This window comes from Thermobia domestica, chromosome 10 (assembly GCF_964235325.1).
Source record: "Thermobia domestica chromosome 10, izTheDome1.hap1.1, whole genome shotgun sequence".
NCBI classification, from domain to species: Eukaryota; Metazoa; Arthropoda; class Insecta; order Zygentoma; family Lepismatidae; genus Thermobia; species Thermobia domestica.
The window spans coordinates 83112960-83139304 of record NC_137463.1 but is presented as its reverse complement, the minus strand read 5'-3'; the positions used below and the strand labels follow the sequence as shown (position 1 = coordinate 83139304).

General features: G+C 35.2%; 1 protein-coding gene across 1 annotated transcript; it reads left to right on the top strand.

The window, feature by feature from the left end:
- Positions 1–987: 987 nt before the first annotated feature.
- Positions 988–24763, top strand: LOC145661525 (scavenger receptor class B member 1-like). The gene is made up of 5 exons (XM_081726843.1): positions 988–999; positions 4865–5025; positions 10410–10551; positions 22291–22497; positions 24272–24763. Exons 1-5 carry the CDS (start codon positions 988–990, stop codon positions 24761–24763), a joined length of 1014 nt encoding a protein of 337 aa, XP_081582969.1.
- The last annotated feature ends 1582 nt before the right edge of the window (positions 24764–26345 follow it).

Genomic DNA, 26345 nt, shown 5'->3' with positions numbered 1-26345 from the left:
TTCAAGAGCTGCACGAAACAATATAATGTGGAGTTCTTGTGTATTACTCATTGTTCGCGGAAGTTTTCTTCTTCTCCTTTTTTTCTTTTCTCCACATCAAAGGATTACTCTGAAAAGTTTACAGAAATAAAAATAAGCTTTTCATTGTTGCATTGTTGTTCTCAATGCTTTTGTATTGTAAATATTGGTTTTAAAAAGTATTAATACAATATGTTAAACTTGTAGTTAAAGAGATTTTTTAAAATAGAATTGTGCTATATATTTTAAATTATGCTTTATGCTTTATTTTCTAAAATTATGCTTTATTATGCTTTTAAAATTAGTTTCTTCTGGACCCTTAAACAACCACAACCATGTTCAAGGTACCAACCATATGTGTACTGTTATGCTTTTTATGTTTTTGGGTTGCTCTAATCATGAGTTTACTATAACCTTTCAAAATATATATCAATAATAGCTTCAATTATTTCTGTCACTCAAAAAACTGGGGGCTCCGGACTAGATGTGCCACTGGCTGTAAGATAAGGTTAATCGAAAAAGTCCCAGATTTAAATCCAAAAATCTAGTTACTTTTAATTGTGTCAAAGAATGTAATCATTACTTCATAGTGAATGAAGTAAGTAACAAGTTATTATTTTTGCATACAATATGTGCTGTATTTAAAAAATAATAATAGTCATATTACATTATTTTAAAACATAGAGTCATACCTCCACGAGTGTGGACACCTTGAGCAAAGGGATTTCTTCAACATAAATACTGTGATGTTTACATTTCAGTTATAGCCTTCTTGTCTGTAGTTGCAATTGCGAGCACATTGGCAAGCATAGTGTTATCTTCACCTGGCTTCCTATATAGCTGTCTTCTAAAAGTAAGTAAATCAAAAGAAATGATTAAATTTCAGAATCTAAGATTGTGCTAAAATTAATATAATGGTGTATATAGAGATTGTAGTCTAATCATAGGTAAGGTAAGGTAATTATAGGTATGGGATTGCAGGTAAGTGTAAAAATTAATCAGTTTCGAAAAACTTAGAATGAAATACAGGCATACGCTTACTGAGAACAATTTGTTTAAACGCTTATTGTGTGATATAAACTAAGATAAAAAAAAATCCATTATAAAAAAATAAGCAAAAAATATTGGTATACAATCAATAAATAAATGGCAAAACTATTTTTTCTATAATAAATGATCATGATTTTTTTCTAAGAAATAACCTCGTTATGAACCGAGACTAAGGGAAACGGTGATGATGAGATGGAAGGTAATGGGGAGTGACGAAAGTGGAAGGAAACGGGAGAACTACGAGAAAATCCATGTACATGGTGTTTGTCCACCACAGGGCCCACGTGGCTGGAGCTGGGATGGAATCAGGGATCCCACGTGCCAGAGATGAGCGCTCTAACCACACAGCCACTGTGATCCATTCCGAGACTCATGTTTGTACCACAAGACCTTTGAATATTTTCATAAATAGCATTGAAAAAATATATTAGAAAGAAATATTGTAAACTATTTTATGAATGACATATTTAAAAGCATTTACAAGCAGGTTACTTTTATGTTAAAATAGAACAACATTTTAAATGTATTTCTGCGAACATACAGATTAATACATTAATCAGAAAACATTAATACTCTTAATAAATAAAGATATACTACATTGACTTCACACCTAGCATTCCGTTCGAAGCGTTGCTATCGGCTGAAGGAATTCCACTCCCATTCGTCATCCGCTCTCTCGCTTAGCAACAGCTCAACCCTAATTGGTTCAACGCGTGGGTATGAGTTTTAGTTCCCATTTTTGCCACGGATCAAGACATTTTGGCAGCACTATACAAACTACATTCACATCACGAATGAGAATGCCACTATATAATGACCATAAAAATAGAGTTCTTTTTTTTAAAAAAAAAAGTTTTAATGGCTTCAGAACTTTTATAGGCGCTTTCTGAATTATCATCTCCAGCCTTTTGTCTACAGAATAACAATAATGTGCATAAAGAGCTGCGCTGTAACTTAGCTTTTTTTTTGGGGGGGGACAAGTATTAATACGCTTATTTGGGCCCCATAGAAAAGTTGTTTTTCTAATTCTTGGGTCCCTTCTTTCCATCTTTCTCTTATTTTTTATGGGCCCCGGAGCCTGTGGGCCCTCTTGTACGGCAAGGTCTGCGGGGCCGTTAGTTTGCCCCTGGGCCCGTTCCATATATGACAAATTAACTAAGGGAATAATATTGACAAATCTCAAAGCCACACGAATAAATATTATCTCTAGGGCCCCTAATAGTAGACATTTTTTTACTGAAATGGGCCCACGATTCATTTTTGTTTTATTTACCTTTTATGTGCTGTTTTGTTTATGTAATGTAGTGAACCTTTTTAATGCTTCATTTATAATTTCATGTTCGTATCGTATATGGGTAAGAAAATTTTGTCTTAAAATGGGCCCCCCTCGAACGGTGGAGAGGTTGTCTGGGGGGTAGTTATGGCTCTGATAAAGAGAATGCCTATGAACATATCATAAAATCTATTCATAATGCTTAAAAGATCTTATTCTATTATAGTTTTTCTTTTCGTTTTTACTTAGAGATTTGTTTCGTAACCCTTTGGAAGGTGTAGAAGTCTAGGTAAATATTGCTAGCGGAAGAACAGGTAGCACAATGAGTTAGGAAGCTATTTTAACCCAATGTAGCTTTTAAAAAAATACCTGAGGAAGTGCATAGTGAGCGAAGACAGTCAAATATTATAAGAGGTTAGAATGCCGAAGGTGCTAGAATGAACACTATTTAAAGTCAATGTGATTTTAAATATCTTGAGAAGTGCGTTATAAGATATTAAAGACTCTGTATTGTGCCTAATTGCTCCCGTTATAGAAGACCATATGGTAATGGCACTTACATTAATTATACTAATTTTATCTTATTAGTTTAATTAGAGGTATGATCTGCACAAATAAGTTCTTTAGTTACTAGTCTTTTTTTTTTTTTAACACAGTAAATCTTGATGGTTTAGTTTCCAAATATGCATTCCCAAATTCTTAATCTGACCCAAGACACTTAATTTTTGTAATTTTTCTTTTTCATTTTTCTTTTTTCTTTTCTTTTTTTAAAGGAGTTTGCAAGAAGCAATTAGTATAAAAGTATTGGTGTTTAGATTTCCGAGCTTAATATTGATTTGTCGGTAGAATTATATATATATATATATATATATATATATATATATATATATATATATATATATATATATATATATATATATATATATATATATATATATCTGTTTTTGTATGGGCTAGTACTTTAATTTAATTCCATGGTGTTGCATCCTGTGAACTACGAGTTAATGGCTAGATGTACAGGGTCTTCCAAAAGACCTGCAAAAAATTAAAAAAGCTGTAACTTTGTATTTGTACAAAACTTTTAGTGGACTTGTAAGAAAGTCTGAAATTTTGTTTCCAAGCATTTTTTTTTTTAACGTCAAACCTCCAGCTGAGCACCATTTACGTCCAAATATTGCTGAAGTCTTTTCGGGAATCCAAGAATGGCATTTCACAAAACTCACTTCTTATGTCGCAGTCTTCTTCCGTCAATTCCTGTACAAGTTTCAACTTGTAAGACTTTGCCTTTATTTTCTTAGGAACGATATTGTGTAGCGTTGTCATTGGCACTCGCAGCTCCAAGGATCTGCGTTTCAACGATTTCTTTGGACTTCGCAACTCGCTTTCCTGCACGGACTGAATCACATCAACACTGGTTGTTGGCCTTCAGCTACGAGGCAAGTCCAAGACACTTCCGGTAGCTAGGAACTTATCGTACCATCTCTTGATACTTGAACCTGTAAGTGGTTGTTTCTGATATTTTTGTCGGAATTTTCTTCTCACCAAAACACTAGATTTTAACTCACTAAACCACGCCACACCTGCGCTTTCTCTTGAGTAGACGCCATCCTTGTCACGTGATTTGCGGTTATGACGTCAACGTTTACATCCGCTCATTGTTGCCAACAAAAATTTTAACATTTCCACTAAACATTACAAACAAAATACAAAATTGTAAGTAGTACTTTCAAAGTTACAGCTTTTTACTTTTTTGCAGGACTTTTGGAAGACTCTGTAGTACAGGAATTTTGTGAGTTTTATGTGTTTCTAATAGTCTATCATTAATACAACAACAAAGTTATTGATCTATATCACAATAAGTGTAATTTTAAATATTCGTAAAAAAAAAAAAAGTAAAATGATTTTCATGACAGATCTATCTACTATTTACCTATAGTTCATTCAAGGAACGTTCAGTACCTCATGTAAACAAATACACGTGGTGATTGTTTCATTTTATTGGTTAAAGTGCCTTGCCGCATCCATGCGGCAGAAGAAAATAGTCCATTGTCAAGTAAGCTGTTTTTCAATCTTTTTGTTGCTTATAAGGCTCATTACCAGAAATACAATTTATTTACAGTGAAATAACAGAAACAACACTCTATCTAAGAACTAAATTGAATTAATGCAATAAAAGAGAATACGCATGCGTAGAAACTGGATTTGGCCCACCTTATGCGCGAATCACAGTTTACAATATGGCCGCGTGTGGGGAATATATATAAAACATTGGCTAGCTACAAACACGTGCTTCTTGAAAGAAGCGCTGACCGATAGCCAATCATCCGATGACTGGCGGAGTAATACCATTCTACAATGTTTACATCAGGATCAGAAGGTTCGTTGAATGAACTTTAGATACAAGTTTTGTCTACAATTACCAATTATCTTTTACTTAACCTGACTCTATGCAAGAAAATACTAAAAATGTCAATTTTTGCGTATAGTATAATTGTTACCTTGATACTATGAATTTCTTTTCAGCTGATAGTGTTGAAGAAAGGGGGACTCATCTTCAATTGGTGGGTTCATCCTCCTACAGAGACCTTGACGAAGATTTATGTTTTCAATTACACAAATGTAGAAGCATTTTTGAATGGAACTGGGAAGTTGAAAGTAGAGGAGTTGGGACCTTATGCTTACAGGTTTGCTAATACTCAGATAATACTGATGCTTTATAAAACATTGTAACCGTTGAAATAATATTATAAAAAAGTATTTTACAAAATGTTAATTAATAAAATGACGACATATTCTTTGTGTATACACATTGAGTGGGAAAACAACTAGGGATACACCTAACACCTAAGTAGCGACACAAGTCAACACGGTAGCTCACCACACTTGTATTCTTAGTATTATATATACCTAACGTGTCTGGTACTGGTGCTACAGATAAGCAAAATGATTTAATCTAATTTGGAATAATGGATATGCTTATCACTGCCTGAGTGGTAGATGAGAGCATTTCCAAAAATGCAGTGGCGACAGAATTTTGGACAAATTTCTCGAGCGCATCGCGAATGAATGAGGCACAGAAAATTTCCAATAGCAAAATGCTTTCTTAGCGTAAAACAACCATAGATGAGATGGGTCGAAGAGCGGGAAATTTACACGGACAAGCTGTATTGTTTCAACGGTTAGAATTGGATGACCAGATGAATTTTGATTACAAATGTAGTCTCTTTTTTAACATAGAAATACTTCTAACGAACTATGTACACATTAAGCGATTCTCACCAAACCTTCTTTCAAAATCACGTTGCGCACTAAATAACAAGAGTGTAGATGTAAACATAAAAAAAAAACTTTCTTATATTTTTCGGGAACCATTTTGTCTCAGATCATTGCAAACAATAAACTAGGCATTTGTAACTATATATAAAATATTAATTCACCATATGTTTATAATGAATAAAACAATAGAAATTTTCAATCAGTTGTAAATTCTTTTGATGTTCCATGTTAACTAGGAACAAAATTTAATCTCTTCCGTAAATATTATTGTTACTGCAGTCGTTGCGTAAAAAATGTTTTTGAAGCTTCGTGTCTACATTTGTTGACAGTGTGAGAATTACAAGGGGAATGATTGGGAAATCTGCTTTGGTTATAGCAACATCCAGTATTAGCAAAGGAGATTCCTCCCCTCAACTTCTTTGTAAATCGCACACTGTCAACAGATGTAGACACGAAGCGTCAAGAACATTTATTACACAACGATTGTCGTCAAGGGCGCCGATCATGGGGGGCCGGGGACTCGTCCCCACAAGCTAATGTGGGCCCCATGTATTTTTATGTATATGTATTTGTTGTTACATGTATTGTTGTATGTATTTTTCATGAATGGGCCCCCGAAATTTACAGAGAAATCGGCGCCGTTGACTGCCGTAACCATAATACAACTCGGGATGTCAGTATATTTACGGAATAGATTAAATTTTCTTGCTAGTTTACATGGAACATTGAAAGATTTTACAAGTGATTTTAACATTTCTGTTGTTTTATTCATTATAAACATATGGTGAATTAACATTTTGTTTATAGTTACAAATGGTTACTTTATTACATGAAGCAAAAACAAAACAAGAATTGGCTCGAAGGGAAATTGAACCGGGGACCCTTTGCATATGAGTTGCACACTTTACTCACTCTGCCACGCCGTCACTTGATAAATTTGTTCGTCGAACAGTATATGTGAAGAGTAGAAAACTTTTGAAGACGGTTTTTCTACCTTATTTTTGCCCATTGCGTTCCCCAGTTTGTAATATTAACTCTTTAAATGTGCACTACCTCCTCGCAAAAAATGGCCCCGAAGTTCACCTACCAAAGTCTGCTTTCTCCTTGTGAGTGTCAATTAACGCAGATTGTTACAAATGTAATCAGAAAAAGAATGTGCTCTACCTGAAGACATTTTCTAGCTGATTTGACTAAGAGCTTGGAGGAGTTATTACAGGCCAGTGAACCAAGCGCAGAGAGGTTATGCTGAGGTCTAAGAGCAGGGAGTTTCGAAGGGAGTATTGTCTTGCTTTAAAAAATTCTAATAAGCTGTTAATAATTAGTTTAACTCGATAACCGAATTTACCTCCTTCTCACATCAATGAGTTCAGGGCTTAAGAAAAACTTATAACTCGAAATTTATCCATTGTCGTTTTCCATCATTAAAAAGTAATATAAATTTTATACTTTATTTATTGATTCCTTTTAACTTTGAAACAAAGCACCAGTGTTGCCAACAACCTCTGAAGAAAATAGGCTAAGTGGCCTTCAGAAATAAGCTTTTTTACAGAAAAATGGCTAGATTTTGAACTTCTTACCTAAAACCCACATTGTTGATTTTAAACCCCTTTTTTTGTGTGTATTGGATTATAAGTGAGTTACAGTAAAATTTGAAATGTTGAATTTTATTCGCTGAAGACTAACAAACAACATACATGACTTCAAATTACAATAAAATCCATCAATAACTGATCTGGTTTGTGAAAGTCAGCAGCCATATTATCAGTTGAATTGAAATAAATCATCATCGATGATGTCGCAGTTAGCCGAGGCGCTGGAACTAGATGCACCATCGTTGGATTGTGGATTGGTTGTGTTTGTGTAGACTGTCATTGTCCCAGTTTTCAGTAGTACTTCGTTCGACTGCACCAGCGCTTACAAACACTTCTTATTTCTTCGTACACCCACATGAATCATCATGATTGCATTGAGAGTTTTCAAGCTAATTAGATATCCTATGTGTTTCTCTTAATAGACAAAAAAAAAAAAAATCTCTGCTGCTTGAAGAACCGAACAGTTTACTAAATTTGTATCAGAAGACTTTCATTCTTGCAATGAAATGTGAAAATTAAAATAATTAAATGTAGCAAAAGGGCCCTTACGGTAGAAACATTAAAATTCTTTCTGAGTCAATCTTTGGGCGGGGAGAGGGAAGAAGATTGAAAAACAAGTGTTTGTTGCGTAATAAAACTCCCACTTATCTAGAGAAATCAATTAATACGATATATAATACGATAATGTATAATGACAAATAGTCTCTGTTTTAAAAATTACACTTTATTTTCAAAGAAAAAGTATTTTTAGAATTAATTTAACGGTTAATAAAAAGACCAAAATGTCAAAAGAGTTTCATAAAATAAGCTATAATATTTAAGGCTATAAGCATTTCGTAGACTTGTATGGCTAAGTGCCTCTGCCAATATGCTAGATTTAGCCAAAAATAGGCCAAATTGGCATAACTGCACAGCACATGAAGCGGCATTCGAGCAAAAACATCTGAAACAATGAAACTGATGTTAAAGCAATATTGTTGCTCTCTTGACGGTTTTAACTACCTACAATATTTTTGTTTTTATTCCACTAATTTAAATGGAGAACTATTGAGTAAAGTTCCTTACTTTATCAAAATGAATTGCATATTATATAAATTTAATGCTTAATTTAATTATTAAATTATTTTTCAAGAAATTTCATTTTCCCAAAGTAAGAGACGTTTAAAATTACACTAAACAAAAACACATTAAAGTTTAAATTCATAAAAAAAAGAAAAGAAAAATAAATTCTCCATGTAAATCAATCGCCTAAAAGCAAAGATGGCGCGAATATCCCGTACAGTTAAACAATCTCTTCTTTTCTTCATACACCTTATCAGTGAAAGTATAGGTACACCAGACACATAATGTCTTAGTGTGCTACAAATGCAAAATAGTGTTATACTTAAATTGTTGTATAAATATAATTATTCTGACAAGGGAACATCTTATATTGATAGTAGCATTGCCCAATCCAACAATGCGCAATCAATGGAGGAGTGAAGAAAAATGAGAAATCCAAAGTTTTACGAGTCGACACCCAGAAACACAGGAGATACAGAGGAAAGAAGGATCTAGAATCAAGAGAAGATAGCAATGCAAAAGATATACTGACACAGAAATAAGTTCAAAATGATTAAAGTAATCAAAATGACATCTACACAGCAGTATAGTAAGCAAACATTGTACCCACAGACATACTCAATAACATCATATTTAATGCAGTGTTGCCAACGGAGCAGAAAATGAAGTTTTGTTAAATGGCACGGAACACAAATTATAACATCTAGCAAATCTAATTATGAGTAGAACCATACCTGTAAAGTATTGATGTACAGTGGAAAATCAGAATAGCATCAAAGACAACACACAAATCTGAAATGATGCATGCGCTTGGATTGCCAATTGATTAGCAGACTCACATTTCTGATGCACGTAATATTATATTACCTCACACATTATTGGTTTTGTTATAATTTGTGTTCCGTGCCATTTAACAAAATTTCATTTTCTGCTCCGTTGGCAACACTGTATTACATATGATGTCATTGAGCATGTCTGTGGGTACAATGTTTGCTTACTATACTGTTGTGTAGATGTCATTTTGATTACTTTAATCATCTTGAAGTTCTTTTTGTGTCAGTGTATCTTCTGTATTGTTATCTTCACTTTATTCTAGATTCTTCTTTCCTCTTATCTCCTGTGTTTTTGGGTGTCGGCCCGTAAAACTTAGGATTTTCCACTTCTCTCCACTCCTCTTTCGATTGTGCATTGTTTGATTGGGCAATGCTATTATCAATATCAGATGTTCCCTTTTGAAATTGCATAAAATGACGACAAATATGATTAATTTCTAAATTATTTGTAATTTAACTGTTTTAATCCCTAATTGTTTTATATTTTAATCTCTTAGTCTTTTATGATACACATATAGCCAGTGGCGTATTTATAATTTTGTTTCGGGGGGCTTTGCTAACTTTCAGGGGGTTGGGCTTTGCCTGAAAATGTGAAAATTCTGCAAGATATTTCATATACTTTACTATAGTAAGTAAGATTTCGAGGGGGCTTAAGCCCGGAAGCACCCCCCTAAATACGCCACTGCATATAGCCCACCGCCATTTGCATTATAAAGCCAGTTGAATTCATTTAAGAAACCGTGTTACTATGTTGAACAAATATCGAAGTAGTTTTGTACTAATAACTAGTATGTTTTGTATATTAATTGAAATTATAGTAAATTCAAAGTTAACTATATTTAATCAGTAGTTGAATTGATCGTCACATGTTTGAATCATTAATATTTATGATTGTTTTTACACTTTTGCTGCAAATCATTGTTATATTGATTGTTTTTTCAAAAATAATTGATTTAATGTCACTATTGGTCCACATAGAATAACTAAAGAGTTGCTAAATAATTGCATACGAGTCGAAAATCAATTTCACATGATAGACACTCCCACTCACACAGTTGTCATCTTGTACACCTCAAACAATGCTTTATACCATTTGTTTGTGATGTACTTACTCATTTGAAACAATCATTTAATAAAGAGGAAAATGTATCTTTTTTCCACTGTTTTGATGTGCTTTTTAACCTTTATGCATTAAAATTGTACAACAGTTGGGGAAGAACATACATACATATATGATTAGCTATATTTTGTTTATATTAATAAAGTAACTTAAAGTAACGATTTCTTTTTCTATCTTTGCTTTAGGAGAGATTTGCCGAAACTGAATGTTCAATTCCATGATAACAATACACTTAGTTTTCAAAGAGGCAACAATTTTACATTTGATCCCAGCAATACTAATGGCAACATTCATGATAAAATAGTTGTTCCTAATATTCCAATGTTGGTAAGATTTTTTTTTTGTTTTTTTTAGAAAAGATATATTCTTTCATTTATTTCAAAGTACTTACTTATGTATTAATTTATTAATTGAAGTGTATCTGTTACTCTCATTTGATAACTCATTATTTTTTGCTATAATATTTTAGAAATTGCTTTTATAAAAAATAATTTATATTCTACCACTGCTTTTTTTTTATAAAATAGTAATTGATAATTTTATATTTTGTTATTATTATTGTTTAAGGCATTAAAAAGGCATTGCGTTATTTTTAACGCATATTTTGTTCACCTTTTACCTTTTCAGTTCAATGATAATCATATTTTCCCCTCTATACATATTGATTAGTAGCCCGAGGTTCTATTCCAGGTGAAGGTAGGAATATTGATCTTTATTTCGCCAATATTATTATTATTTTGCCAAATGAACCCAATTTGTCATGGCGCAATCTAGTAGCCTGTAGACCTAAGTAGTATAATTTTCCTGTGTTTTGCATTGTATTATCATACTTTCTTATATTTTACGTTCACATTATTCATAGTAATCAAAACGGTGAAAGTAGGCTGCAACCTAGACATAGTTACCAAGTTAAACCAAGTATAGGCTGAGAGGAGCACACATACATACATTACTGAGTGTGTCTGTTCTACAGAATAATCCACTACAGGAAGTCCCGTAACACTTCCTATATATTTACGTATTTTGCGATGAAGTAAAGTCATGGATCAGAAAAAAAAGACAATGCGATAAGAAACGAAATATTAATCGAATCCATGTGGACATTATTTTCGTAGCAAATATTTATGTACCTTTATTTGAGACGTCTCGTCTCGAATTCGAGTCGAATCGAGATAGAAACTTCTCGAGCCGAAACACGAGTCGAAACAGAAACATTTTCGAGTCGAGACAGAAACATATTCAAGTCGAGACACGAGTCGAGACAAGATTTTGTCGAGACGAGTCGAGACAGGCTTAACTCTCGACTTGACTAGACTCGTGCGCATCTCTATTAGCTCATCCATAATATTCATTATTTGTTCTTTGCCCATTATGATTTTTTTTATATATTACTACAGAAAAAAAAGTAAAATGGTTTATCAGAAAACCTTCACAGAGGCATTCTGTGTGTTTCAGAGACGTTTAAGAAAACAACAAAACTGGAATTAGCTTTCAGTTTACAGAATGTTTACAATTTTGTTGCTGATGTTAAGAAAATAGTGTTTCCCTTTAGGTGCGAGTTTTCGTTTAGTTTTACACATAACCTGCAACAGAGCACTACCCACGGAACGTTTCGGAAAGACGCATTTGTAGTCTACCACTTCGAGCTAACTCGAGATTAGGACAGTTGTATTAAGAAGGTACTTCGAGTACTGTTTGATCTTAGAATCGAAAGGGATAAAGGTGATTTTCTCGGAAATGGCACACAAACTCGACTCCTGGTATCTCGACAATCCGTATAGCTCGACACCCGCTTAAAACGCTGAATGATTCTACTAATCAGGCAAAACACTATCTTTCTTAATGTAATGTTTTGGTCTGTTAATTGCTAAACTAATTATTTCTATCACCTCGTATATTGTGCAAACAGTATAAATATATATTTAGTTACTGTATTATTATAATTGCAGTACATATTTATTCGTATAGATGTTAGCATTTTCCTGTTCCATTCCAAGATTTGTTACGATCTTCAATTTTTGTAATGTATGCTCCTTTTCTTTTGCGACGTTACTTCTTGGAGTTGTGTAACAAATTATCGTATGTTTTATTCATTTCCTTTAAGTTTCAAATTATTCTTTTCCTCCTTCTCAGTAACGAAGTGGCTGAAGAAAGCCAGATATCTGCTGGCAACAAGGGCGCCGATTTCTCTGTATATTTGGGGGGGGCATTCAGATGCAGAAGGCATATATATATGAGGATTTTAAGACAAATTGCATTCAAATTATGCCAAATACTGTATATTCATAAATACAATGCGGGGGCCCACATGAGCTTTGGGGGGGCCCGAGCCTCCTCGTCCCCCAGGATCGGCGCCCTTGGCTGCCAATTACCACTCACCTTGTTTCGATTATTGTTAGATATTAGCAAGCTTGATTGAAGATTTACTGTACCATATTCTATTCTAAATGTTCACATAACATATTATTAGTTCTGAATATTATAAGAACTAATTATCGTAAAATATTAGTTCTGAATAGCTCAATCCTTATTCAATAGAACTCTACTGTCGGTAATTCCCCACTCTCTGTCCACATTAGGTGGAATTGCGTAACTACTGTAATAACATCTGTAATTCTTTTCCTACACCGAAAATTAAGAGTGGTTCTTTAGAAGCCGAATATCGAAAATTGTTTTCTGAAAATGATTCTAACGATTTGACTGTATTTCACACTCACACACACACACACACACACACACACACACACACACACACACACACACACACACACACAACACACACACACACACACACACACACACACAAATCCTATTAGAGACCCTATAGTAACAGCATTCGTAATTATTTTCTGTGGGTAAAATCGAGAAAGGCAGTAATTAATTAATATAGACGATTTTTCCCTGGCCGATATGTTTAGATGTCGGTTTTAGAAATTCTGCTCATATTTCATAAACAAGTACTTTAATAGAACCCCTACAGTATAACATAAATATTTCTTCTTTTTGGAAAAAATACAAGAAATGCTGTTTATTAGTGGGAGTGAAATTTTTTCGGAGAATTTTCTCAAAAATTCTAATAAAAGTTTTGTTCAATTTTCACAACAAATATTTGAACTACTTCCCAACAAAATGTGCATTTATTTTAATCCAAAAGAATCAGGATTTATGGATTGATCCTTACTAACATTTTCTTGGATGATTTTACGTGTTTATTTATACTTCATAAATAAATATATCATTAACACTAGTAATTTGGTGTTTGATAGAATTAATGATTTCATTTGGAAAATGAGATCATTTTTAAGACAAAACTAAACTTGTCTAGGCTCGTACAGCACTTTTCGACAGTTTTATACTGCTGCAGAATTCAATAAACAATTAAGGGACACACTACTAAAAATGATACAAAAGCTAACCATTTTTCTTCTGCTCGTTTTTCGTAAGCGAGAAGAGATAGTGATTCTACACCCGAAAATGCGAATTGGAAGAATTTTCAGTGTTCCCATCCATAGAAATTACAGTGTGGCCAGAATATGAACTACTCAAAAATCTAGGTTAAGGTAGCGACTAGAAAAATGAACTCAACGGTAATTGATAAGGTATCATGTTGTCTTGGCTCTTTGTTAACTACTTTTTAAATTATATTTGTATTTATTTTGTAATAAACAAAAAGTTATTAAAATTACACTTTGTGTTTATTACAAAATAAATACCAATATTATTTAAAAAGTAGTTAACAAGGAACCAAGACAGCATGATAAGTCATCAATTACCGTTGAGAAAGTTATTAAAAATTAACACTTTCTGTTTACAGAAGGCTGTTTCATCCTTATGGTAGCAATTTGTAGTCGCCACCAGAGGCGCTAGTTTCGCGTCAGCAACGTGACGCACGCAATACGGATTAGCCAGACACTTGTGTACAAGCCGTGCAGAAGAGAGACGTGTGTGAGCAGAATGTCGCCGAAAATCGACCCTTTTGGGGAGGGCTACATCGTAGCACTTTCTGATATAGGCTACAGCTATAGAAAAAAAAAAATATAGCCGAATAAGAACACAGTACAAGAAGAAAAATGGTATGGCTTTGCAGTGTCTGATAAGGGAATTAATGCAGCCATCCATCGCAATCCAAACCCAGAGCAAACCATTGCCATACGTCGTCAAAAGGGGCAAAAGAAGCAACCGGCTCTACAACGCAGTCAAAACGTCATTGCCAAGGTCCGCCGGTTTGTGACCCAGAAGAATCCACCCACCCAACGTGACATAGCGAGGCGTGTTGGACGGTCAACTGTAAGTGAACACCGAATCATACGCGACAATTTGGGACTCAGAAGTGCACACAAGCGGCGGGTCCATGTTCTGAAGCCAACGCACATCGCAGAACGGTGGGTGACATGCAAAAGGCTGTATGAAGGTTACCTGGCAGGTGACAAATTACGTTATGTGATCACCTTAGATGAAGCATGGGTCTATTTGACAGGATTCCAGCAGATGCGTGCAATTTATTACCGCCGCAGTGATGGAACCGATCATGCAAAGTGGGTTCGCTCCTGCAAGAAGAGTTTTCCAAAGAAATTTATGGTAGTGATGGGTTTCTGTGCAAAGGAAAGCTTCCGATACACCGGGTGTCATCAAATGTCAAGGTGAATGCAGCGTATTATATCGAGCATGTACTGGAACCCATCTATCGCCAACATGCCCCGGCTTTGTATGGCAATGACACTGACAGAGTGTTCATCCACCAGGACAAGGCCAAACGAACGGTGACCTACATGATACGTATGGAACAGGAAACAGGTGTAAAGTCTATCTCATTTCGAGACATCCCCGTCAAGTCACCAGATGCGTCCCCTATGGACTTCTGGGCTTTCGGCCTCTTCAAACGGAACATCAATAAGCGTCGTCCGACCACACTTGGTGACCTTTAGAAAGTGCGCAAGGAAGAGTGGGCGAAATTGGATCAGGTAGTGCTCAATAGAGGACTCCTTCAGTGGAAACTACGATGTCTTGCAATCGTTCACCAATGGGGCTCTCACATCGAACATGACTGCTGGTGGAAACGGGGTTTCACGCCCTAGGGCACGGGTCTGTACTTCGCTACCATAAGGCTGAAACAGCCTTCTGTATTACAAAATAAATACAAATAGTATATAAAAAGTAGTTAACAAGGAGCCAAGACATGATAAGTCATCAATTACCGTTGAGTTCATTTTTTAGTCGATGTCTTAACCTAGATTTTTTGGTAGTTCATATTCTGGCCATACTGTAATTTCTATGGATGGCAACACTGAAAATTCTTCCGATTCGTATTTTCGGGTGTAGAATCACATTATCTATTATTGTAGTAAATTACATTTCATTATCTCTTCTCACTTACGAAAAGCGGGCAAAAGAAAAAATGGTTAACTTTTGTTTCATTTTTAGTAGTCTGCTCCCTTAAGAGTTAAGCTAGAAAGTACAAGGAATCCGTACCATTAACGACGTTGAGTATCTCCAATATCTTTTTATATAGCTTGACTAGCAGCGTTCACCCCGCTTCGCTGCGGTCACCCCGGAACGCAATAAACGTTGTTACTTAGATAATTTTTACTTTTTCGCTTTCAAGTGATATGATAAAAACCATAGAAGATTGCAGTAAATGTTAACATTATATCGCCTGTCATTTATGTTAACCCGCCCCGCTTCGCTGCGGTCACCCCGGAACGCAATAAACTTTGTTACTTAGATAATTTTTACTTTTTCGCTTTCAAGTGATATGATAAAAACCATAGTAGATTGCAGTAAATGTTAACATTATATCGCCTGTCATTTATGTTAACCCGCCGAGTGACACGGTCATGCGGGTTGCATATACATACGTTTATTTTTATACCTATGATGAACTAACAAAGGATTTGTACGTTATGGACACTTGAATGGTCAATTATCTCAAGACACTGGTAATTAAAAATTAAAGTGATATGATAAAAACCATCTAGGGTCCAAATCCTAATAACCCCCCAAAAATGAAAGAAATTGGTTCAGCCGTATTAGCGTGATGAGCTAACAAAGGATTTGTGCGTTCTCTTTTATATAATAGATGGTTTATATGGAGAATTATCTTTCTCTTATATTTGAAATAAATTAAATTTTAATGATGTAATTTTCTTTTTCAAGTCTAGTATTCAAGAAAAGGAAATATAGTATTCAAGAAAAGCAAGTAGAGTATTCAAAAAAGGAAATATAGTATTCAAGAAAAGCAAATAGAGTATTCAAGAAAAGTAGTAATCCTTTGTTCTATCAAAATTAATTTTGTACTAAGTTATATAAATTTAGTATTATTTAAATTCAGTTTGATTATTAAATATTAAAATTATATTTACTTTTCGTAAAGTAAGGTACACTTTAAAATAGTTTTAAACTGTGAAGAAATAAGTAAAATTACACAATTAAAACCCCAGTTCAATTTAAGTAAAACACAATAAATCAGTTCCCTATATGAATCAATGAGCAACAAAGCCGAGATGGCGCAGTATTCAACACCGATATTTTAAATTTGGATCGTTCAGAGCATAAGGGAGTCAAGTTCAATTAACAAAAAGTTGCGGGGAAATTAGGGATAAACTTTATGCGACACGCTTAAGTATTTCATGGAAAAGTTATTTTATTATTATTATTATTATTATTATTATTATTATTATTATTATTATTATTATTATTATTACATAAGAGTTACTTGCAATATCTGTACTTGAATCTTTTAAGTTCTGAAAAGAATATCAGGTAGAAATCTTAATGTCTTAAATGACCAAAAATGAGTTTAATTCCCTTCAGCACGGAGCGCTCCATATATAACAATGTTTCCCATTTTTGTTACGTAACACTTCCTGTAGATTAAAATATCAAGGGCACATTTAAGTTAATAAGGCAAATATTTACTGTACGCATTGAGGTCAAAAGATGGTAATAAATAACGTACCGGCACTGAAGTTACCATCTAATTATAATAGTAATCAAAGAGTAATATTTTTAACTATGAGAATCGCATGTTATGAGTAACATGCCGATAACATATAAACCAGTTGTTTTATTTTCATTCTTGAGTGTGTGTGAATATTTTCTCCATTCTTTCTTGAAATTTCTCAGAGAACTGATCTTATGAACAAACAAATTTAAAAAAAGCAGAACTATGCTCCTAAAAGAAATTATTTCTTATCTGAGACGTCATACTTTGCTTCTTCAATTCTCAGTAAACCGGACCAACAGACTTCAGAAATAGATTAAGAGCCCTCATCACTGCGAAATTGAAATACCGCTAATTTTACAGTAATTATGTGATATCTTCAAATAGATAAAAGATAATCGAAAAGTGGAACAAGATCTCCCTAGACAATATTATTTTGCGTGAGATACCGTTATCATGACTCATTTATCTGCTTTCGATTTCCAGCCATATTGAAAATCGGCATTTATTTTCGCGTTTCTAAATAACTGCAAACGGAAAGCTACTAGGTGACTCGTGATAACGGTACCTCATGCAAAATAACATCGTCTAGGGAGGTCTTGATCCACTTTTCGATAATCGTTTATCTATTTGAAGATATCATATAATTAATGTAATATTAGTGGTATTTTAATTTCACAGTCATAGGGACTCTTAAGTAGAGCTGCAGACAAGATTAGATAAGACACTACTTTCACGACACCTTTTCCTAGATGAGACTATCTCAAATCGTGTACAGTAGTGACATGAAAATATGACCATAGATGACTGAAAGAGTCGATTATTTTGTAGGTATAGCATTCGTTGATTCTTAATTACTCTATGCTAATAACACTTCTCTACACTTTTATCCCGCCTCCCTCTAACAGTCCTTGGTTCTTACAGTACTGCTTCTCTTTGTCACTAAATTGAGTGTAAAGTCACTTTCTTTACTTTATACAGCATGGGGTTTCAAAATCATTACTGTGATTTCTCTTCAGTATGGTCTATGTGAAGTTGAAATTACAAAAAAAAAAAAAAAAAAGCCTCCTAAAGATGGCGTATCCCCACCATGTAACGAGAATTACCGCTGGAAGATGCACTCATGTGTTGTCAGTTTCTTCTCAAGTATTCAGCTTTCCAATAGTCTTTCGTACATTTCTTTCATTATAATTTTCTAACAAAGAAAGATATATCAGTGGAATTAAGTTTGTAGTTGGTAGTAGTCCATAAAATTTAACCTAACTCTAAAAGGATCACGTAACTGCGAGCAATCACATGGTTCCATAACAGCATTCACTCAGGGCTGAGGCTACCTCCCATGTGTCTGGGAAGATGAACTGATACAGCTGCGGAAATTGGTATACTAAGAGCAGTGCCGCCTGTGGAAAATCAGCGCCCGGGGCGAGAATTTACGACAGAGCCCCCCATGCATATAAGTGAAGTCGAGAGACCAACCGCGAAGCTCCATCATGGTTGGCGCGAAGCGTAAGAAAATTTTCGAAAATAAACCCTGCTTTTCCTTGATTTTGGCACTTTTTATTACATTTTTTCCTTTCATTTTATACATATCTTTTATCTTTTCCTTCCGAATTTTGCGCCCCCTACTTTGGCACCCGGGGCCGTCGCCCCGCTCGCCCTCCCCACGGCACGGTACTGACTAAGAGCCGAGCAGAACCGACGTTGATTCCAAACCTACGACACCGATAGCCTTAATGCAGTTTTGTGTGTCTATGGACCACTTTAAGTGCGCCTTTCTTCGAGGAAGACATCATGTTGGCTCCTAACTACTTCAACATGCTGCAGACTTTGTACCCCAGCTGGTTGCACTGCGTATCAAAAATCACGTAAAGGAAATCCACGTGAGGTGATGAAGCGAGGGTAAGACAAAGCTGTTCATTAGATGTAGTCTCAGTCCGATTGCTCCAGGCGGAAAGACATAAATATAGCCGGAATTCATCGTCAAATGAGTAAGGGTTACGGTGAGAACTTTGTAAATGATGACTGTATGCACGAATATTGCAAAGAGTTCAAAAATGGAGTTGCCGAAGGCGGCCAAGGGTTGAAAAGCGATAATACAGGGTTACTATAAATGATTGGAGCGATTTCAGTTTTATAATAACTGTATTACTGCATATATTGCGATTTTTTTCACACACATAGACAAACTCAAAAAGTTTTTGTTAACAATTACAAATGTTTGATACTGATTCGACAGATATCAAGCCGAAAATCAAGTTCTTCCCATACTCAGCGCAGCATGTACCTATCAACGAGTTCAAAATCGTTGTTGATGCGGGCTAGCAGGCGGGCTCGCAGTTCTGGCAGGTTTGCTGGTAGAGGAGGTGTGAACACATAACCCCACACAAAAAGACAAAGGTCTACGTATGGCGTTAGGTCAGGAGAACGTGGAGGCCATGACATGAAATGCTTTCTCGGCGCTGTCACCATCTTGCCTCACTGCTCATTGCTGCGCTCTCGTGGGAGAAATCTGAAGTACACCTACAACAAATAAAACTTTTTGAGCTTTTCTTCCTTACTGTTGAGTTTTGTTACAATATCTCAATCACTAGAGCTGCAGTGAATTTATGAAACATTTAAAAAAAAAAGTCAATTCAGTTCCCCAAGAGTAGGTTCTATTTCCGATTGTGTTCCTCAATTGCATTCGAAAGTAGTAGATAACAACTACTACTTTTGGTTCTAATATTCATTCCCAAAGAACACAATCGATAATAGGAGCGAAAAAATATTTTATGGTATGGCTTCTAAATCTTAAGATTAGATTTTATCTCAGCTTTATTCTTCTACTAAATTCTGGAGTAGTAAGAACTAGTAAAACTTCCGGTTTCAATATTCATTCCTACATAGTAATGGGGAAACCACAGTGGCTCAATGCTAGACCGCTTACCTCTGGTGCGTGGGATCTCTGATTCGATCCCCAGACAAATACGTTTGTGGTGGACAATATTCTATCCGCAGATTTTCTCGGTGTATTCCCATTTCCTCCCACACTTTCATTCCACCAATTATTTCACCATCATTCACTTGCCTTAATCATTCGTCTCCCTTAGTCTAATGGGCATAATCGTGGGGCGTTAAACTGAAAAAAATCATTTCGTTTCATTTCCTACATAGTAATAGATAACGAGAAACGTTTTTAATGTGGATTCAGTGTCCGATGAGCAGGTTTCATCTTTCACATTATCCTTTAATTGCACCCGGAATTTATAGTTTTATACTCCTTCTGGTTCTAATGTTGAATTCACATAGTTTGGAAGCTTACCAAAGGTGCACAATGTAAAACGAAATTAATTATTGCTTGTTAATTGTTAAATATTTGTAATATCCTGCATGATTATGTTACAAACGCTCGACATGTGCTTACATTTACAAACATCAACCATATGCGTCTTTTTACACATTACTATAACTGCAGACAACAGGAACAATAACGACACAACTGGCCATATGACGACAAAGGAACAACAGCACCACCGCCTTACTTGGAGCATCTATATAACCGAAAGTATTTCGGCGATAAGCATCAGCATACAACTGATCCCCCCCTCTAGCTTGCATGGAGCTCTAGGAGATACTTAACCCAAAGCCTTTAGTTTGCTCCGAATTCTAGACTTCCCCTCTTCCCACTCAGCTTGCTCGGAGCTTTGTTGGAACTCGTAACCTCAGTCACCTAGCTTGCTTCGGAGCTCTGTGACTCCTAACCTCTTCTCTGCTGGCGTGGAGCATTATGGATGATAAGTGCACTCCACCTAGCTTGCTTCGGAGCTCTGTCAAAATCCTTCACTAGGGTGCTCGGGCCTTGGTTCACCTCTCTTTACCCAGTATAGATAATTTATTAATACATTATAGTAATACTTTTGTAATATATTGTGTAATAAAAACCAGTAATGAGAAAAATGATTCCGAACTGTAATTTCCTCTACCAATTCCTGCAAAAGCAGCTCTTTACAATATAAACAGTTAATGTTTGTTGTTTATTATGTTTAATTATATTTAAGCCAACACACTCTTCCGCCTTCCTATACGCACGCACGCACACACACACACACACACACACACACAAACACACACATACACACACTGTTAGTAGTCATACCGGATTTAGCGTGTTGATAGGTCACATACACACAACTGAAAACTTCTTGAAGTTTTAGCTGCAAGTAGCAGTGACGCAACTAAGGGAGGACAAACGGGGCTTATGCCCCGGGCGTCGGATTAAGGGGGCAAAGCTTTTGAATATTTATTTTTATTATAAGGAAAGAAAAGGATTCTTAGCAAACGAAAGTTCATAAAAAATTATTTCAGAAACTTAACAGGCTAACGACTCAGCAACCTTAAGATCTATCCATGGAGCATAAGTTAGTTTCAAAAGTATCTTTTGAGGACTTATAAACATTTTTGCAGCCTAAAGAGCCATCAAAGTTAAATTCCATCTCTTTGTGTTCATTTAACTTGCATTGATTTAAGAGATTTGCAATATGTCCGAGTATAATACGCGAGACAACAGCTTAACTATTTGTCATAGTTAAATATTCTATTCTAAAGCAACATACTGTTGGTTCATTCTACACATATGCACATCCCGATATAATTCCAAAAACATTATGATTTGCAGTTATTATGATAAAATTATAAGAATATGCCAATTGGCAATTAAATACTAATTAGTTTAGTGTTTTATCATGTATTAAAATTTAAGTTACGTACTTCAATTTTGAAATCAAGCTTCACCACTTGAATAAACAAAAATGGAATAGGAGAATTACTGTATGATACCAATATCAGGTATAGTCGGGGAGCGTTTAGATTTGGTTGGTCTGGGGTGGCTAAGGCGAGTTCATGTCCTGGGCGGGCGACAACTACTAGTTGCGTCGCTGACCGGTAGTCTCGTAAAAACTAGCGGAGTGACATCAACTCTTCTGAAGTAATTAAAAGTTACAAATACTGTATATTATTCATCAGCAGATAGGACAAATTAATGATATATTATCAGTGTTGATATTAATGTATAACTTTAGATCCAAAATAATCAAATTTGTTTTTCTTTTACAATGTTTGAAGTATGCTTTACCTTCGTTCATTTACAGACTGCTATCAACGTTATGAGTGAATCCTACTACTTCGTTAGAAAATCGCTATCCTTATTATTAACCTCAATGAATGTACAGCCGTTTATAACCCTTACTGTGGATGAATATTTATGGGGCTATGACGACAAGTTTTTCGGCCTAGTAAATGCTATAATTCCACGTGAAATGAGATTCCCACGTGAGAGATTTGGCATCTTAGCAGAGGTAAGTTATCACAATCTTTCTTTTTATTGGACTTGTTATAAAATCTTATAATTCAGTTGAACATCTAGAATTTGGTTTGAACAAGAAAGAAAACGTTCTCTATGATTTATTTCTTTGTCTTACCATTTTTTTGTTGTTGTTGTAGTTTTTACCTTTGTTTTACTACTTTTAAACTTCCAAACTAAGTTATGCATAAATACAGTAAGAGGAAGTTTTCAAGAACAACTGTGTCTGTCTGTCTCTAACCAGGTATCACAGCCAAAACGACAGCGCAAAAACGGTATTTTGGAATCCTGATTCAGCGTCCCAAGAGTAGCTTCCATTTCGTTCATTTATCTTCTAATCAAACCGGAAGTTGTTTCTTATACACGTGGATGAGTGGTTAAACACATCCCAGAAGAACAACTGTACAAGGTTGGTTGTCATCCGGCGTATAGCCCGGATATTGCTCTGAGCGATTTTCATGTCTTCTAACACCCAAATAAATTAATGTTCGATGAACATTTCGATAGTGATGAACGATTTCAGATGGCTGTATTACAGTAGTTCCACTTCCAGGCGGCTGACTTTTACGACTTCGGAATACAAAAATTTATTGCCATGGTATGGCAAGTGTTTGTATGCCAGTGGTGTATATGTTGAAAAAATGTGTCACCTGTGCTGTATCGATGGGAATACATGTTTGAAACTGACTTTGTCTTCTTTGTATTTACCACCCCAGGAAACTTACTTTCTTGACGAGATTAAACTTAAGATTTTATTTGATTTATTTCCCTTAGTATTTATTCAGCAGGATCGTTTTGGAACAATTTTACCTCCCAGAACCATTCTATTGAATGCGACGGCGAAGGCGTCGACCACCAAACTGTGAGAGGTAGCCCGCAGTGGTCTGTGTCATTCTAACTGTATCGGTCATTGAGTGGGACAATTCAAGGATCCCACGTAGTGTAGTCACTAACGCTCTCGCCTCTGGTGTAAGCGATCCTGGGTTTGATTCCTGGTGGGGACACTCGGTTGAAAATGCGTAACAGCTTTTTCAGACCAGCCATCCTGAGTGAGGTTTTTCATTATTTATACACGGCAAATGACGTGATAGTACCTAACATAGTGGTCGCAGGCAACTTTCTCCCCAATTTCCCGGGCAGTATAATCGCCGAGGGACGTCATCATGTGTGACGGGCTAACATGACCATAGATGCCGAGAGCCGAATTCCGGAAGATCTTTCCCGGAATTGAAGTACATACTTAATACCAACTTAATTACAGTGGCGTATTTACGATTTTGTTTCGGGAGGGGGGGCTTTGCTAACTTTCGGAGGGGGCTTTGCCTGAAAATGTGAAAATTCTGCAAGATATTTCATATACTTTACTATAGTAAGTAAGATTTCGGGGGGGGATTAAGCCCGGAAGCCCCCCTCTAAATACGCCACTGCTTAATTATAATACGAAACTTGTTAATGAATTGTGTATAATTTACTGTATTACTTAGATAACCACCGATTCTTAGGATAGGCCTATACCTAGATACAACAGCAAGGAAAAATATTGAATAAAAGTGAAACTATAGCTCTGGAGCACCTACTTTTACCACCGACAGTTGTGACATCGCGCAGCTCAACTGTAAAACTTTATTTCCTCCAATGTGAAAAGCGATTAGCCAATTGGTGTAGAAATTTCATTTTTTTTCACCTGTTTTATATACATTAAATTATAACATCTATACTAGTACTTGAATTAAGCCTCTACTTAATGACAAATTTATTGATCATTTCAGAAGAATGGCTCGTACAAAGAAGTAATCACTGTATTTAATGGTGAAAATGGAACTAAAGTTGACATGATCGACAAATATGATGGGAAAACACTTTTGGACTTCTGGGGTTCCAACGATTGCAATAGCTTGGATGGTAGTGAAGGCACTATTTTCCCTGCTCCTATTAACAGAACATCAGAACTTAAATTCTACAGGAAAGAAATATGCCGTCTGTTTCCCTTAAAATACAAAGAAGATACTTCTGAGTGGGGCATCCATGCTTACAAGTTTCAACCTCCTGAAGATGTATGGGCTGATGCCAAAAAGAAACCACAGAACTCTTGTTACTGTAAGGACAATTCTTCATGCCTTCCATCAGGGCTTACTGATATAAGTCACTGTGCATATGGTAAGGTCATGCAAGTAATATCTGTTGGACGAAATAGGTTTAAACTATGTAAAATTACTTTTATTTCGTATTCTAAATTCATTACTGCTAGATGTGTAGATTGAACACAGCGCCCTATGAAATTAATTGTTACTTTTATTCTTGTGATATAAAATGTAAAAGAAATGCACAGGTATTCTGAAAGAATTGTGAGAAGCAGAGAAAAGATTTAAACGCAAGTCTTATCTCTGGTCTATCTTTACAATTGGTCCTTCAATTTGAATTTTTAATTCACGTATAACTTAGGAACCAAAAGTCTATATTCCATAATATTTTATAAGTTTGTATGGCAGGTTAAGGTCTACTAATACGTCAAGTTTGATCCAGATCGGATAAATTCGGTTGAAATCGTACTATAGGCCTATATGTCGTCTTTCTCATTGGTTTTTCAAGGAAAAACAAATGAAAGACAAGAAGTATACTGTGCATTCAATAAGTTCCAGAAATACCTCGAAACGGCATAAGGTCACATGTTCAGGACATCTTATTATCTCTGTAATCTTCCAATACACCTGACAATAATTAGTCAGGTTTCTCCGCACTTCACATCTCTTCAGAAATGGTAGTTCATGGCTGAATGAGCTTTCTCTTTTCCTCACATTAGCATTGCAACCTTATGTCTTACAATAAAAATTTTATTCCCAAATAGACTGGTGATAAAACATATTATCGGAGGTGATAAAACATAATTATAACAATGTCTATATGGTGGAAAATTAATTAAGAATATTTCAATGTTAAAATATATGACATAATTTGATAATGATGACTAGAGACCGGATGTTAGGCAAAATGTCTATTCTTTATTAGTAAAGATATGATCAAAAATAACGTTTTAAAGTTTATATAGGGGTTTATAGTTTTGATTTAAGCCAATTTTATTTTGCCTATTTTGCCTATTTCGACCTTTACTGCCTAAATAATTGCTTTAATGCCTAATGTTTATGCTTATGTTCTTAAACGTGCGCCATTTACTTTACTGGTAATGGACTGTCTTCTAACAATGGAAACTTCCAATACTTGTTTTTAGTTTTTATTGTACCTTACTAATCGCTGGTTTTCAACTAACACTTAAAATAAACCACAAAGTACATATAACAACTTCACTGTGTTCATTGCACTTAAATAACAAACTTAACTTTAAAATTATGGAAGAAATGTTCGTGCCTCGTGCCTTATGCACCGTCTCTCTTCAACACTTTCCATCTTGAATAACAAATGAAATCTAAATTTCGTAAAAACAGTGTTTCCAGTTCTTAAAAATATTACTACATAATATAAGACTTAACATGCCGCCCGCCAAAAAAGGGCTAGAGACCTTTTTTTTAAAAAAGAAAAGAAAACAAACTTTACATAACAACAAATAAAATAGACTAAAACAGGAAATAAATATACTTTAACATGAATGACATTACGATTCATCATTATTTGGTAAAACACAAAGTCCTCTAATTGAGCGTTTATATAAACCATTGGAAGTTCTAACAGTAGCCACTCGAACCAAACCGTCAGGTCCAGAATGCACTTCAGTGATGACTCCCAATTTCCATGATAGAGGAGGTAGCTTATCTTCTTTGAGAACCACCAATTGACCTGGCTGTATGTTGGCACAGCTTCTCTTCCACTTATTTCTTCCTTGTAGTTGTG

Excerpts from the sequence above, each read along its gene's own strand:
- LOC145661525 (XM_081726843.1), top strand. Across the intron at positions 10,552-22,290 it reads TTCCTAATATTCCAATGTTG|ACTGCTATCAACGTTATGAG; the intron begins GTAAGATTTTTT and ends GTTCATTTACAG. Across the intron at positions 22,498-24,271 it reads GATTTGGCATCTTAGCAGAG|AAGAATGGCTCGTACAAAGA; the intron begins GTAAGTTATCAC and ends TGATCATTTCAG.